The 16,685-nt window shown below is 36.4% G+C and overlaps 1 protein-coding gene and 1 long non-coding RNA gene across 2 annotated transcripts in view; one reads left to right on the top strand and one right to left on the bottom strand.

The window, feature by feature from the left end:
* The window catches only part of KCNT2 (potassium sodium-activated channel subfamily T member 2), a 115,298-nt gene that overhangs the window by 46,780 nt on the left and 51,833 nt on the right, over positions 1–16,685 (top strand). Inside the window, exon 10 of the mRNA XM_059477944.1 lies at positions 15,913–16,093. Coding sequence (XP_059333927.1) covers positions 15,913–16,093 — 181 coding nt within the window. The remainder of the gene's footprint in view (positions 1–15,912; positions 16,094–16,685) is intronic.
* LOC132076688 (uncharacterized) overlaps positions 7,602–16,685 on the bottom strand; it is a 51,470-nt gene continuing 42,386 nt past the window's right edge. The window contains exons 13-14 of the long non-coding RNA XR_009418955.1: positions 9,467–9,555; positions 7,602–8,208 (exon numbers count right to left, since the gene is read on the bottom strand). This is a non-coding gene — a long non-coding RNA (uncharacterized LOC132076688). The remainder of the gene's footprint in view (positions 8,209–9,466; positions 9,556–16,685) is intronic.

Below are 16,685 nucleotides of genomic sequence, written 5' to 3'. Positions count from 1 at the left end.
TTTTTGGGTCTGCAGTTCTTTCTGTGATGTTATGTTTTGTTTTACATCAGTCTCAGTGTTCAGGATCAATCTCAGTTTGATTGAGAGAGATTTTCTGTATATCAGGACAGCACAAGATAAGAGTGGCTTTCTGTCTTTTAGAATCCAATTATTCTAAAGTATTAAAGCATGTGAAATTTCAGGAGATAACAGAATAAACAAGAGTTTCAGAATTTAAATCCCAGAATATTATAAAACACTAATTGAAAGTTCAAAGTAACTGTAAATAATACAAAATGAATTATTCAGCTATTACAAGAATCCCACACAGCACTGAAGTAATAGCAGTGGTACTTTTCTTTCTCTGAAACCAAGCAGGTCTGTCAGGAACGTATTTGTTTCAAACACGGGGTCTCTGTTCTTTTCTCTGAAGTATCCCAGTGCAGCGCTCTCCAAACATCAGCAAGTAGATCTGGAAGTGGGGCAGTGGCACATGCAGTACCTTCCACATGCACTGGAGCAATCCCACCCTCCCCCTGTCCTGCTGCTCAGTTCCTGGAACCAGGGCAGCCTGGGTGGGTGCTTTCTCTGGGCATGTGTGCAAGGAAAATTGAGGTCGAGTTCAGACACTGCTTTAACACTTCCTTAAGTGAGGGGACGGTGAAAAGGCTGTGCAGCTCCTGGGAGGTCAACAGCAAAGCATTTCCTAAAATATCCCCTTGCTATTTGTGAGCAAATAATCTACAAATTCAGCTACAGTTGATGTGAAATACTGCCTTCTGGGAGAAACTGTGTGCCTGAAATCAAGGCCAACATTCTTGTGAGCTGTGGTACGAAAAACACATATTGAATACAGAGTTTATCTCTTTTAGGTACACAAACTTCTAAGTTGGCTTTGCTGAAATCTGCTGTATGAGACACATGCAAAAACAGTGTTGCCAAAAATAGTTGCTAATTTTGATTATTTAAATGAAAGAAATTCAGAAAAAACTCTTAGAGTTTCTCTTGGAATTCATGGGATAGCCACACTTCTTTCAGCATTGCTAGCACTGGGATCCATCTGCTTACATGCCTATGATTAGTACTGAAATGGCCAAGGCTTTTCAAAAGGTGACCAAATGTAATAGAAAATTACCATGAAAGAATGAAATAAAACCCACAATTGTTTCTTTGATGAATGCCTTTTCATATTTTTATGCAACTATTGTATTGTGACAAAACAGAAATATTACCATATACAATTTTCTTTTTTGCTAGCTCTGTATTTGTAATAATACACTTCAAAAATATTTTTGCATATTTAAGTTCAAGAGTTCAAATCTGAAAAAAGCATGTGGGTGATTAGTGCTTTTGAGGAGTGCTGCTGAAGATTGTAGGATAAGCATGGGTGCTGGTTGGCTGCTTGTGAAAGGCAGATCAGAAATCATGTATTACAGGGAGAGCAGAAGTATTGAAGCTCAATCAGAAGTCTTTTTGGCTACCCATCAAAGACAGTTTCTATGGAAACCTAGATAATTATACAGTGATTTTCATGCTATTTTAGTTATTAATTTGGTAGTGACATAATATTTCCTTTGTTAATCTTTTTAGATGTTTCTACATAGTTATTTCTAAAATAATTAGGTCAGCATCTTTCCTATGGCTCATGCAGGGAATTCTCTGTGCCACTGATGTAATGGAATATTTAAAACTAGACACAGACACCAGCAAAATTAATAACAATTTAAGTAGTCTATTTACTGTGATCTGTGGAAAAAAGTCATAAAGGTTAGAAGGTTCAATCTCAATTATCTTCCTAGTGTGAGAGATACGTTTATAGTCATCTTGTTTGCTTAAAATAAAAAATAATCAGACTAAATGATAGCTCAGAAAGCTGCCTTCACAAAACCTCTCTGAAATGGAGTATTATTTATAAGCAAATTCTCACAGCATTATTTATAAGCAAATTCTCCTATTTGGAATATATATATAAATATTAAATTAAGCAATTCAATAGTGTGATTATCTTCTTTTATTTCACCCTGGAAAATGAGTCAGCTTCATGTACTTGTGATCTTTTTAAGCTACAAACTTTGCTAATTTGACCAGGTTGCAGGTCATTTGTTAATCTGAAAATCAGTAGTTCCAAACTAAATGTAGATAAAGGTGGGCAAAGTTAAATTTGTATAAATTTGAAAAGCAAAATTAACTTACCCACATTTTTTGTTCTCTGTTGTAGCATACAGTATCTCAGTATTTCGGTACAATACCGTGTGTACCTTTACATTATCGGTCAGGTGAATCATCCTTTGACAATTAATGTAATTGCAATTTCACAGTCTGTTCTGTGTATAGTATATTCTATAAACCAGTATTTTAAATTGGCACTGGGAAGAATTTTCAGCTTCTCTTGCAAGGCCTTTTCTCTTGGTACTCGAAGTCAGACATCGAGTACTTACTTACCTTTCTGAAAGTTCCAGCCTCTATCCTCTGAAGCATTTTTATCTTTCTCTTCTAATAATTTTTTAATGCCATGTGAAGTATTGAAACTTCAGTAATCAGAATATGGATATTTAAGGAGAGTGCAAATCATGTATTCAAAACTAAGCCCCTGCCCAAGAAGGAGATAAAATGTCACTCAGGCTCCTTCCCAATATTTTCCCCAATAACTTCCATGGGATGTAAAAATCTCTCTCAAATAGAAAGTGCTGCTGATATTTACATCAATAATCTTGACTACATTTAATTAAAGATGCATTGAGAATATTAGGGAGTCACAATATTTTGGAAAACATGATGGACTCTGAATATGCAATTGGGAGAATTTCAGCTTTTATTATCATGACATCCTGCAATAGAGTAATAATATTACCAGATACCATGACAAGCAGAGCTTGTTCTGGCAGCAGAGACCAATTACCATTACAAATGGAGGAAAAAAAAGCAAATGATTTTGAGTCATATAACATTTGGACTGTTAGAAATACAGTTCTAAGACTGCATCTCTATGGTGTCCTTTCTCCAGCAATCGTATTTTGAATTCTGTGAGAGATAATAAAATCAAGCTTATTGCGAATATTAACTAATTATGATTTGCCAACACATGCAAAGCAACATGTAAAATTCCTCAAAGTTGGTCTAAATGCATTCCTGTTCTTGTTCCTTTGCAGGAACAAAGCATAAAATAGAGTGCCTGTGAGGAATCTGTAATGCTTCAGTAAAATTAAAAAAATAAACACAGCAATATATGTCATAAAATGGGGTTTGGAGAAAATCTAGAAGTGATTATCCAAAGAGCAAGATTAAATAAGGAATAACAAAGAAAAATAGAATGCTATATTCCATTAAAAAACCCCAGACGATGACTGTATTTTAATATGTGCAATATGCATTTGAGATGTGCATGTCTTCAAAATTATCAACACTTGACAAAGATTCAGAGGAAAAATGCAGTTAGATGAAAGGATTTGACAGAGGGAGCCAGGGAGGTGAACTAAGCAGGCATGCAGATTATTAGGATTTAAGTTTTCTAATTGCTTTCCATTGGTTTATAAACACACAAGCTTGTAAATAGATCCCTTGTGTGAAAATGTAAATGTTACATATGCAAGAGATGTTTGTTACCTTCAGAATAACCGTGACAAGAATAACTTCTGGAAAATAAAATGCTGGAATGAAAGTTGATCTGGAGTGTAACAGAGACTGCAGGATGTGAAATACTGTATGATCACACTGGCAAAATAAATCTTAGGTTTTGGTTTGGCTTTGGGAAGATTTAAATAAAAACAGGTAAAGTTCCTCTTAAAGGGTCAATTTGATATACAAAATAAGTGTTAGAACCCTCAGTCTTCCATCTCTTTCCTTACAAGAAGGCATTACATTTCATAAGCTTCATTTTTTTCTTTGCAGTAAAAAGAAAAACTTGATACTCACATGCTGTCTTTGAAACTATTCTATCATTGTAGACAGTAGCAAATAGAATGCCAAGTGTAATAATGGTGAGCAATTATGTTGAGAATGTTCATGGTAAATACTTCACCATTCAGTAGCTGGCATCAAACCATCATCACTCACAATTCCTGGCTCAAAAATAAAGTTGTCATTAGCATGCAGACTTAAAAAAATAAATGTATCTTTCATTGACTGATTTATTAGGCTGATAAGCCATTTATTTTACTTTACAAAGATTTGGTGTTTGCAGTGGTTTATGCTAACACATGTAACTGTGTTATCAGATGCCATCAGTTATTCTGGTTCTCCAGTGGGCATTATACTGATTTGGGATCAGCATAACTCTTCGGTGCTTTGTTGACTTTTGTTGTCTTTTTCACATTCCAACTATGTTTTAAGGGTGTGAAATTTAGCCAAGTTCATATTTCTCAAATCAGAAAGAGAAGAGTTAAAAAAGTTGTTTGATATACCTTTGGCCATACAAGCATAACATGACACCAGCCACCATTCCCTCTCTCTGTGTCTGTATTCAGCATAACTTTTTGGCATGTTGAAAGCACATCTCAGAGGCTTTGACAGAGATCAGATTGTGATACAAGATCATCTAAAAAGAAGGATTTTAATGCACTTACCATGGTTTTTAAAAGGAAAAAAATCACATCTAGAATGCGCTAAAAAAATCTATTCTGTATAGTTGATATTCCATTGGAAATTACTATAATGTTTAGACAGATGTTTTTCACAGAAGTGAAGAGGCACAGTCAGCCATAGAGTGTCACACTTGGGTGATAAATACACATAAACCAGTAGTTTGTAGGTATAGACTTTTTAGGGTATAATCCAAATAAACAGCACTCTGATTAGTGAGTTCAGTACTTCCACTAGCAATTAAAACCTTCTAAAAAAAAGTTTAAAAAGTTAGTAAATTAGTTGACTTGTGTTATCTCAGTCAAACAGCTAACTGTACTTATAAAGGAATTCAGATATATTCCAAAAGCTGTACATGTGCCCCCATTCTTTGCACAAACACAGCTGTATTTTTTTCACATTTCTGGAAGTTGTGCATTTCTGCCATACAGAAGTGTATATTAGAGTGGAAGTGCCTGAGTTACAGCGATAAGGCTGTGACTAAAAATAATCAGTGTTCATTAGTAAAAACTGAAGACCAAGCCATAGCTTGACTTTGTAGACTCCAAACTTAACAGCAGGCATGGAACGTGACTGTCAGTTCCTCTGGGCACAGAGCACTGTGATGACCCTGCAGAGCAAGCAGGGCATTCCCTCCTGCTGAAGGGCATCACAGCAGAGACAGGGCTGCTTAAAGGTACCCAATGCATTGCAGTCTGCCGGGACTGCAGGCTTTGTTCAGAACTAAACTCTTTGTGGCGTTCTCTTTCAGTTACTTTTTTTTATATTTTAGGTCATTATTACCATTGGCTTTTGTCAACTGCCTTAGTCAACTGCTGTGAATGAGCACTTAATCTGCTTTTTGGTTTAAATACAGTTTAAATATTTTGCAAGTTTCTTTTCATTAGAGCTGAGCAGAGGAAAAACAAGTAAATGCAAATATCTTACGCAAAGGAGTTAAAAATAAAGTTACTGATGAGAGGGCACAGCTACATATGGGCATGTACTTGCATTTACTAAAATTGGATAAATCACTGAATATTTCAAGTTGGAAGGAACCCATCATCAAGTCTAACTCCCTGCTCCTACAGGTTTACCTAAAACAAAATCATATGACTAAAAGCTTTGTCCAGATGGTTCTTGAACTCTGACAGGCTTGGTGACAGGACCACTTCCCAGGGGAGCCTCTTGCAGTGCCCAAATGCCCTCTCAGTAAAGAAATTTACTTCTGTTGTGCCTCTCCCTGTGGCAAAAGGGTCATCTTTTAACTGTACTCCTTCACTTGATCTCTTTTTGTTCACTTCACTAGTATTCTAAAACTATAAAAGAAAAGAAAAGCACAAAATATTCAGCCAACTTTAAGACAAATATGAAATTTGTCTTAAATTTCATATTGAAATATTCTTCTTGAATATTCAGAGTGAAAATCTAATTTTACAAGTTGTAGTGCGTGTGTTTGTGGTAGGAATAAAATCTTACTGAATATTCTCCATGGGATAAGCAATCAAGGGGAAAACATGCCAGACAAAACATAGCAGAGATTATAGAATATGCTGTCAGTCCTGGTAGGCACAGTGATCTTCCTTCTTCTTCCTCCCTGCCTTCACCTCTCTGGTGTTGTGATCATTAATCCTATTTTCCTGACTGCTGGATGAAGTTCCCTTCTCACTCACTTGTCTCCTGTTTTTTGCTCTGTGCCCTTGTTTTAGATGATGAGTATTAATCATGTACATTATTTTTTTTCCTAAACATGCTTGTGTTTGTTAAACAGTTAAACCTCACATTTCAAGAGTCTTGTGAGGTTTTGGATTTCAATGATTTTTAAAAAGAATAATATGTATAGATCCATTTGAATTTCAGCCAAAGAAATTATTAGACTTGGAAATTTTTCTTCAAGCAAGCACATTGTCAAAGCAGGTGTCCCAAAACAAATTTCTGACTTTCAGCGAACTCTTTAAGGATAATAAATTCAGGATTTTTCACTCAACTAAAACATGTCATTGAAATCACTGGATTTCAATGGAAACCAGTGTTAACAGTAGTGAGGAGGAAAATGATGATGGTGAAATGCCAGAGCTTGCTGATCAAAGTGAACAATACACAGTGAGAGAGTTCAAGGTGTACAAGCTCTCTGGCTCATGGCTAAAAGAATTGCTGGGTTTCCAAGCAGGAACTCCAACCACAGAGGAGTCTACCTTGTAATGTATGACAGAATATATTGTTTTCATCTCCTCACAGATTACCTCCTGTAATTTTCATCCCATTACACAACCTCTATTTAACACTTCCCCCCTTTCTGGTGTTTTAGCAAACCTAAGCATTAGGTCTGGTGCTTAATTATATCTTTTCACAGGCGAGTTGTTTCCTTGGTCACTGTCCAAAGGGTTGTCTCCAGCTTAGACTGTAGGTCAACAAGGAGGTGACTCTGAAGTAAAAATACCTTTCCATAAGGAACACAAATAAGGAAAATTTATTTATGTGGCACACATTTTCATGTGTGCTGCTGTTTTTTTAATAACAATTATTATGAATTAAAAGAGCCAAAGCATACCATATGAGTATTTAAAAAAAACCCAGGCTATATTTTAGATGGCACTGCATTTCCATACACCCCTTTATATCTTGCACTCTGCTCATCAGGAATCTGCAGACAGTGTTCTAAGTGGAACAGAGTGGGTATATCAGTGCACTTTTCTTGGGTCTGCCCGTACAGCCACCCCTCTAAGCAGCTGTGTGGACACTCCCCTTGCAAAGCAGCAGCACAGCAAATGCTTCCATTCAGCTCACTGCCTGTTTGAGCTGTCTTTGCCTTAAGACTGCCATGGAATCTAGCAGCTACACTGAGGACAAACTGAACACACATGCAGAGCATTTACTTTTGTAGCCCAGATCCAGCAAACGTTGCTGGCAAGCTGCAGAGCTCTCTCTGTAATTATTGGCCAGATTTTCTACTTCTAATGTTGACAGGGAGGTTATAGATCTGACAGTAACTGGTGGCCTTTGTTCTTTACTGTAGAGGTGACCTCACTGACAGAGGTACCAACACTTAGAATACCTAGGCATATGAAAGAAACTTAAATGATGCCAAAATTGTGCATGTAACAGCCAAAATATTGAAGGGAAACACTCACCATGAGAATAATGACCATTGATGAGTCAGTGTTTTCACAGGGCATCTTGAAATGCAAGAAATGTACACCACTGTCCTCACATGATCTGACTACAGCCTTTTATCTTAAACAATCTTTCTATATTTAGTTTCCAGAAGGGAGGCCAATAGAAAGTTTCCCATTACCCCAGGTTTCGGGAAATTTAAGCTGGAAAGGGAAATTCCACTTGAGAGCTTTCCAAAGGGCTGCATGCCTCATGGCTGTGGTTAAAGGGGATAAGACAAGAGGCATTTGATTTGAGTCACTTGCAAGTTTTACACCACTCCAGCCTGTATTTGTTATTGGTTTGAGTTTCACAGCAGGATAAGCAGTACAAGAAAGTCTATTCCTCCTGAATATTACTTATCTGTTATTTTCTAAGTTCTTTTTTTTTATGGTGCTAGCATCCGTAAAGTGTTGCAGCTGGAGTAAGGTAACTCAGCTTGTCCTGAAGCAGTTGTTTCAATAGCAGCAATGAGAGCAGCAAAAAGAAGTTGCACTCAAAGTGCAGACAGATGAAGGGCTGTCAAGGAGATGTAAAAATGGATGTCAGTGTAAGGACAATCCACGAATATCCTTAAAAATCAAATGAAAATTCAAAATCTGATGAGAAGAAAATTTTGACTTAACAATAAAATTAAATCCACTTGACATTAAAATATGCCATGACTTGAGTTAGGTTGAAAATTAACAAAAGGTTTCTGTCAGTAGCTAACAGAATATTTTACATGCTGGGTTAGGTTTTTCTTATGCACATTTAACAAATACTCAGATAATGAATCTTTCAATTGTTAGTTCAGTTTGATTGAGGGAGTGTGGGTGGTTTGCATAACAACTGTTACACCATAAGAGTGTTTCAAAACTATTGCAAGAAACATTAAACATGATGTTCTAAAGCATAACATATCGGGTGTATTAAATTAGAGGTTTGAATTTGAATTTTCCAGCACAACACATATAATTTTTGAATATTATAAATAGATTACTTAATTATTCTTCCCAAGGAAGGATAGGTATAGAACGTCACCTGATTCTGTAGCACTCTGCAGGTGAGGAGTATCTGGTGGTTAAGGAGTGAGTGCATGATTCTGTTCCCTGAGTAGTTCCTGACTCCTTGTGTGAGCAGACCAGAGCCTCAGGCTCCAGCAGGCTCTTGGGTGCCACAGTGTTGACACACTGAAGCTGGGCTGCCAAGTTTTACTTTGTTTACCATCAGAGCTCAGGGGCAGACTGAAAGCACACACAAATACAAGTGCTCCTTTGAGCTTAGAGGCTGCAGTGTGGCCAGACCTGCCTGTGGAAACACACTGAGCTGAAGGCTGCCCACAGAGGCACCCTGCCAGTGCAGCCTCAGCGACCAGAGCTCTTTAATTGCTGCTCCACTTCTTATCCCACCACAGGCAGCAGCAGGAGTAGAAGGGTTCTCACTCAGATTCAACAAATATTTATATACACTTGGTCATTTCATAATACCCAATTCTGCTTAACAAGATGTTCTGCAGTTGCTGGAAGTCACATGAGTTCCTAGGGGGAGAGTTTATTTTTATAAGTTGAGCTTTTGCAACCATTAGCTGCATATAATGTTCTGATCTTTGGGGAAGGAAAATGCTTATAAAGGACACCATGGGTAAGTAATAATCGTATCACCAACCATCATCATTTGGGATAAAGATAAAATTGGAATACAAACAAAAATTACCTTTCCATCTGAAGAGAAAGTCTGAATTAATTTCTGACATGGTGGCATTGTTGTGTAGTGAAAGTAAATTCATCGTCCTTACCTCAGCTTGTGTTCCAAGTCCACAGAACTGAAAAGTTTGATTCAAGGCCTGCTGAATTAATCCAACTCTTCCCCTTCCCTATTGTGATTCTGAAAAAAAAAAAAAAAAAAAAAAAGGGACAGTGTTGTATGAAACTAAATCCTGGTCTCTGAAAAAATATATCTGGAAAAATAGAAAGATTTATGTTGAACTGTCAGATGAAGTTACATTAGAGTTGCAAAAATATCTGAGATTGTTACAACTTTTGTCCATTAATATTAAGAAACCACAATGTCCAGTGTCTGTTTTGTCCTGTCAGGCAATAACTTGCAGCTGATCTGCTGCATTTGTTAGATCAGTTGTTATCAGCTAAGAACAGCATGGGAATTTCTCTACCTATTTACTTTAAAGGCAGCATGCCAACCTTCGTCTTTCCAGTCAGCAGTTCCCTCATTTCTTTTACTGTCTTATATGCAATTAATATTTTTTTGTCTTGAAATTCAGTAATTCCTACAGCTTTAAAACCTTTTATGTGGAATGAAAAGTGAAAATAGCAACTTCTCATTGTAATGCTTAAATTTTAAATTTTTATTTTATTTACATGATTTATTTTACATGATTTATTTTACCAAATTCTGTCATATTAGCTTTATGAAAGTTGTACATCTACTTAAACTAGTGGGGTTTTTTTTCTATTTTAATATTGTTTATGGAAAATTGCTTTCAGAAAATAAATTAGAAAAAACCCACACATTTTAGAAAAGACCTGAGAAGAGGCACAAGCTTGGAAAAAATAAAAGCATTTGGTTTTTAGCAAGTCAAAACCTCATCTTCAGGGCTTTTGGATGGGATTAGCATTTTGTTACTGGTCAGAGTATTTTGTGATTGTTGCTTCACTCTTTTACTTGCTGCATTTTCTGCATATCCCTTGTTCTTTTTGTTTGCCTCTTCATTATTTACACAAGAGTCAGGGTTTCTGTCAGAAAGCATCAGGTTCTTAGGTCACTGGTAGGGTGATTACCAACACCTTCACATTCTGCATGTATTGTCACTCAGAAGTCAACAGACAGTATTTCCATATGTATCTGATACAGGGAATGAAAAAAATGCACTTTAATGTCACTCCAGTTATATTAGTATTCAACCCGGAGTTTGTGAAAATTGCATGTCTAATGATCACATGAATACTAAATCTCCACACTGAGAATTGCTGTTCCATAATGTCTAATTTTAAAATATGGGACAAAACTGCATCTGGCTCTACATGATGTTCTAGAGAAGACTGAACACCCCACAGAGACAATTTCTAGTATGAAAAACTGTTCTCCTCTGTAAAAAGCAGGGCATTCTCCACATACAGCATTAGTCCCAACACCAATTTCATTTCAAGGATTTAAGACTGGCACCAGTTTAATATTAACATCTTTGGCAAGTAGGGAGCACCTTTTGCCAGTTTTTTAAGCAAGACCTCTATACATTTATCAGACTTTTATGAGATATTAGATCTTCTAGAGTGAGACTGAAGAATGAAATGTTCTATAGGTACATTTTATTTCGGTGTAGAGATTGAGGAAGTTTCCATAAGCAGTTACAGTCACTAATATGGTAAAATATGTCTCAAATGCTTCTCTGTATTTCCTGGAAAGTCAACATGGTCCTTTTCTTCAGTATTTCACTGTATTTGTACTTTACCCATGAATATTTGCTAGAGTTAGTGGTCTGTTAACAGTTTTGTTGACTGATAGTTAATTCCAATTTTTCTCATAGAGAAAAAAGAAAAAATCTGTGATAGTAAGCCCATAAATTGTTAAAATAACATTAACAACAATTGGCAGTACAGGACAATCAAATAATGAGAGTTTAATTTCTAATTTTTTCTAGCATCACAATTCTCTGGTCAGATATGAGGAAATTGTTCAGAGTTTTAGATGTGAGAAACTGCTGAGGACATTTGCTTAAGCAGGATTGCTACTCTCGTGAGTGAGTTGAGGTGTAGCTTGTGTGGTACAGAAGCACTGAGCCTCTGCCCCAGAGTCACACTGAATCTGCTAAAATGGATCCATGTGGATTTCAAGACGTTCATTAGCCAGGCCCTTCAGCCAGCTGCTGCAAACATGGCAAAGTCATTACACAAGGTGGAGCTCAAAGGTGCAGGTCCAAAGGGAAGTGCTGGCAATTGCTGCCTAATCCTCAGCACACAGAAGGAGCTCTGACTTTTGGCTCAGCCTCTGGTGCATTATTCTAGACCTCAAGAAGCTGCATGTGTAAACAATAATTTTCTCTAAAAGTGAAAATGTAGAAATCAGATTAATTTGTCAATGCTGACAAATGAAAATATAAACTGATATCAAATAGACTCTAAACAATTGGTTATAAATAAGGGTAGTTAATATACAGTGTTTGCAAAATACTATCCAAATGGTTCTTGTTACATCCATTTCTGTGACATGCTTCTGCAGCATGATAAAAAACTGTCTCAGGAATTATTTTACTCTGCAGTATTTATTTTATTTATATATAAGCATGTAGAGACAGCTTATTTACAAACAGGAGTTGGTTTTGGCACATAAGATACTCAAGCAAACAAAGATTCCTGGAACTAGAAAGAAAGCTTCCAGTAAAACAGAGACTGAACTCTCAAATGTTCAAATAATACCCAAAATAAACATTACCAATCTTCAGAGATTACATGTTATTCTCTTTACTTTTTGTTTTCAAAGTGCAGTGGTAGCAGAGTGTTTGGAAAGATACTTCCATCCCCTGGATCTTTGTAATACATTTTCTGATGGTACTTTTGCTTCAGCAGACACTAGTTTGGCTTTCTATGGGGTTTTTTAAAAATACTAAATCTCTGCATTGAAGCAATTTTTTTTTTTGTTGTGAGTGCCTCCCTTAGATCCATTGTGAAAAGACAACCTTCCTGAATTCACAGGAGTCCTAAAATTGGCATAGAAGGTGATGAATTGGCCTTATGTTTGACTAGGGACTCCCTGTGTACTGATTATTACAGTGGTTTATTTTCCCCACAAAAACAAGTAGGTGTTAGCATTGCCTTTACTGTACATTCCTTTCCTGCTTGAAATAATTTTGTTTATCCAAGGATGACTAAATAAATTACTTAGCTTCAGGAGATGAAAGAGGAAGAGGAAGCAAACAAGGAGGTAAAAATATCACGAAAAATATCAAACCAGCCAAAATATGAAGCCTGAATTACTGCACATTTCATTATGTCAGGAAACATAAGAAATAAGTGTACTTTTACATGCAGAATTTATGCTGAAAGTAATGATTAACACTTCATTTCTGAAAAAGAAAGCTGATACTACTACTTATCTAGGAATTGGGATGTATTAAAAGATGTCAATGAGCTGTGGGGAATGGAATAACTAATCCATGTGGACTTGGCTTCTTGGGTATCCACTGATGTTCCACTGCACTCTCTGCAGTGTAATCAGGTAATTCCCAGACAGGTGGGAATGTGCTGTCAATGCTAAGTAACATTTCTCTAAAGGCATAGTTGGTGAGCTGAAAGTGTAATGTTCTTGGGAGAGTAGTCACAGAGGTAATATTTTAATTTTTAATTAGACTGTCTCTTTGAAAATCATTTTTTTTCTGCAGTTTGGTACTCTCTGGCTCCAGTAAAGACAAACAGCAGAGCACCAAAACACCCAGACTTGGTACCCTGATTTTGGATTTATCATTCCCTTGTATACAGGGTGAGGGCTTCAAGTACAGTTTGGTACAACTGCAAATGAGGCGCAAATAATTTTGAGGAAGGAAATAAATTTGATCAACAAGTTGTTAAAAGAGCTGAATTTCTTCTTCTGCAAAGAAGCAGCTCCCTCATCTTGCTGACTTTAATTGTTAACTAAACGTGGGAAGTTCTGGCTCATGCCCACTAAGTTCAATGAAAAACATCTTGAATACACATTTTGGATCAGACACATTATTTTGATGGCTTCAAGGAATAGGAATACATAGAACTGTAAGGGGATAGACCTGATCAAATGAAATCTTGATCTCACCAAATTCAATTAGAATTCTGTTGTTCATTTAGAAAAAGCTGAAATGGTTCATGGTATATTACCTTATTTCAATTCAGCTGGCTGTGGAAATCTTATTAACAACAACAACAACAACAATAATTCAAGATCTGGATTTTTCTATCATTAAGCTATTAAAAATGTTAAGATTTTACAAAAAAAGCAAGAAATAGACATTACTAATTCCTTGAAAATTAGAAAAAAACAGCCTGATGGTACCAAAGTTTTATATTTTAATCCATCCTGTCAGATACAGGTGGTAAAGCTGACCTTTTGCATTTACAAACATCAAGCAATTTCACAGGTATGAGCACCAGAAAAATTACATTTCCACCAATGATAGGCTTATGCATTATGGTTCAATACAACCACATCTACAGATATTTAATCTGCTGAGGGCAGTGGTGTAATAGTCCTGTTGGAGGGGAACCATATCCCTGGCTCAGTGCAACTGTTGCTTTCCTGGCCCTTATGAGCTTAATTCCTGAAGTGAAGGTTATGTATTTAGGGATATATCCACAAAAGGCAACTATAGAGAAGAAAATGCACACTGGTGAATAGGAATAATAAAAACAAAGAATTAAAAATCCATTTCCATTCTGCTTTTAAAACTAAACATAACGTATGTGAATATTGATATTAAAATAGCTCATTTTTCCATGCTTCAGTGCCTTTACAATATACTTCATTATTTCATATTAAAACTAGAAAAGGCTTTAGCTGAGAAACTTCCTTGTCTGAGACCAAAAGAAATCTTCATTAGCATAATTACTTACAGTCCTTCTGTTAGTATTTTCAGGGACAAAAATATAATTATCCTTTTACTAAAAAAAAACCAAAAAAAAAAAAAAAAAAACCTCCAGCAAAACTGTGAACATAGTGAAATAATGGAAGATCTGGATTACAACTCCAGTGAAAAATGTGGGATGAACTGGATAGGAATATAAATATCAGTTCTGACTGAAGTATGAAACTTAGGCAAACAACAGGGAAAAAAGCCCACCCTTTTTAGAACATTTTGAGATGTGTGAAAACTACAAATGCTAGAACTGTGAAAAGGAAACAGGGAATTTGATCCATATGTTCTGGAAATGCCACTGCCCACAGCTAAATTATATTTGGAGAACAGAACAGAGAAAAGAAGAACAACTGCTAACACTGTTATAAACACAGGGTCTCCCTGGTGATGCAAAGGTCTTCCCATGGCAGATATTAATGAGGGACTCTTACCATCTGGATACCATACATGAAGAAATAATATTTAGTGTGTTCTAGATTAATTACTGAGGAATATGGTATGATTTATTAATTATTTATCTAATTCTCTGAGGAGAAATCATCCTGCTAGCTCCAAGGGGGAAAAGTGCTTTTCAGGGTTGTTCACACATTGAGGTTTTTTGGGTTTTTTTTTTACGTAGATGAATATAATTTAAAAGCCTGAAGTGAACTAAGTAATTCCACTGTATCAGAGAAGATCATATTTTAAGCTTGGGAAGCTCTTTGCCGTGATACATATTTACAAAGTGAAATATTTTTGAAATTTGCAATGTTTGAAATAGCAGGATGACCTCTGGAGAGATTCTGTTACAGCTTCTCAAAACCAAAAGCACATCATGCTGATTCCAGGAAAAGTAATTACCAGTTAACTTGGGCTGCTGTTTACTTCTTCTCAGGAATGTGTGACTGGAAGGGATGAACTCCACTTGCTCTGCTATTACAGACCCAGCCAGCCCCGTATTTCTACTCTGTACTTTCTGTGAGCAGAATCTCGCCAGTTGCCACCTCCCACTTCTACCTGAAGGCTGACCCTGGATGCTCTGTCCTCTGATAATTCAGTACACTGCAGTTCTCATATTCACTTTGTTCCAGACAGTCAGTACCCATTTGTACCACAAGAAACCTCCCAATATTCAACTCTGCTCTCAGAACTGGTTCACATCAGTAACTCTGCCACAGAAAGGGCCAGAGCCTAGCACAAAGAGAGACAGATTTACAGAAAGCTGTATGTGCAGTTTTCTTGGCCATGGCAGCAAGCAAACCTCCCTGAAAAAGTTGAAACATATCTATAAAAAATGTTGAATGGTGGCAGCTCTATACCATCTGTTTTGTTCTGGTTTAGAAAGGAATTGCATCAATCCATGATGTTCTATATACCACCTCTCCTTCACAACAGCCACTAAGCACAACCTAGCAACAGTTGTGCCTATCATATTAGAATAATCAAAAATGTGTTTTTTATTACAAATGACTCTTGAAAGTTGTAACAATATAGCACTTCTGGTTTGATACTAATTTTTACTTTTCTTTGAAAAAAATGTCTTTGCTAAGCAATTTATAAATTCTGAAAATAGTTTTCTGCACGTATAATCATCAAGCTTGAACAGTTTTTATTTTTCATGTCTTTATTCATTCTTTTCTACGTAGTATTTGTGGAATTCAGCATCTGGAACGAGCAGGAAACAGGTTGACTCTCTTTGACTCCCTTTATTTCTGCATAGTGACATTTTCTACTGTGGGCTTTGGGGATGTTACACCCAAGATATGGCCTTCAAAGCTGCTTGTTGTCATTATGATCTGTGTTGCTCTTGTGGTGTTGCCCATACAGGTAAATGCGGATTATTTGTTTTCTCTTTAGAATTGTTTTTGAAACAAAGGAACTGAAATAATTTATCGTTACTGCTATTATTGCACAGAAAATGTCAGAAAAAAGAACCATCTATCTCTCCTATTGTGGGTTTTTTCCCTTGTTCCTGTATGTTCTCCTATATACTCTAGATTTATACTAAAAAACAGGGCATTGATAACAGTTTTTAAGTGCTGATGAAAGTTTTTTGCACCAGTCATGTACCACAGAGGCCTTCCTTTATCCTGAGATATGGATTTGTTATTAATGGAGCAATTACCAAAAAACCCCACAACAGTAGCCAGCACTTTCTTTATGAGTACAGCTTTTCCTCTGCAGGCTCTCCCTGTTTCTAATCTTGGTTCTCTCCACTTCCTCTCTTACTCTTACAGCTCAGTGCTAACTTGAAAAAAAATCTCATTAAATCTGCAACTCAAGCAAATTGGGTTCACAGCTGTGTATGGAACACATGCACACAGAGCCAGCAGCACAGTTAGGAATTTTTCATGCCTGCCTAAGTTTAGGACTTCTAACAGTTTCAACAGGGAAAGAGCAATTTATGAAAATCCAAGTA

The sequence above is a fragment of the Ammospiza nelsoni genome, chromosome 9 (genome assembly GCF_027579445.1).
Source record: "Ammospiza nelsoni isolate bAmmNel1 chromosome 9, bAmmNel1.pri, whole genome shotgun sequence".
Lineage (NCBI taxonomy): Eukaryota > Metazoa > Chordata > Aves > Passeriformes > Passerellidae > Ammospiza > Ammospiza nelsoni.
This window is presented reverse-complemented; position numbering and strand designations above follow the sequence as displayed.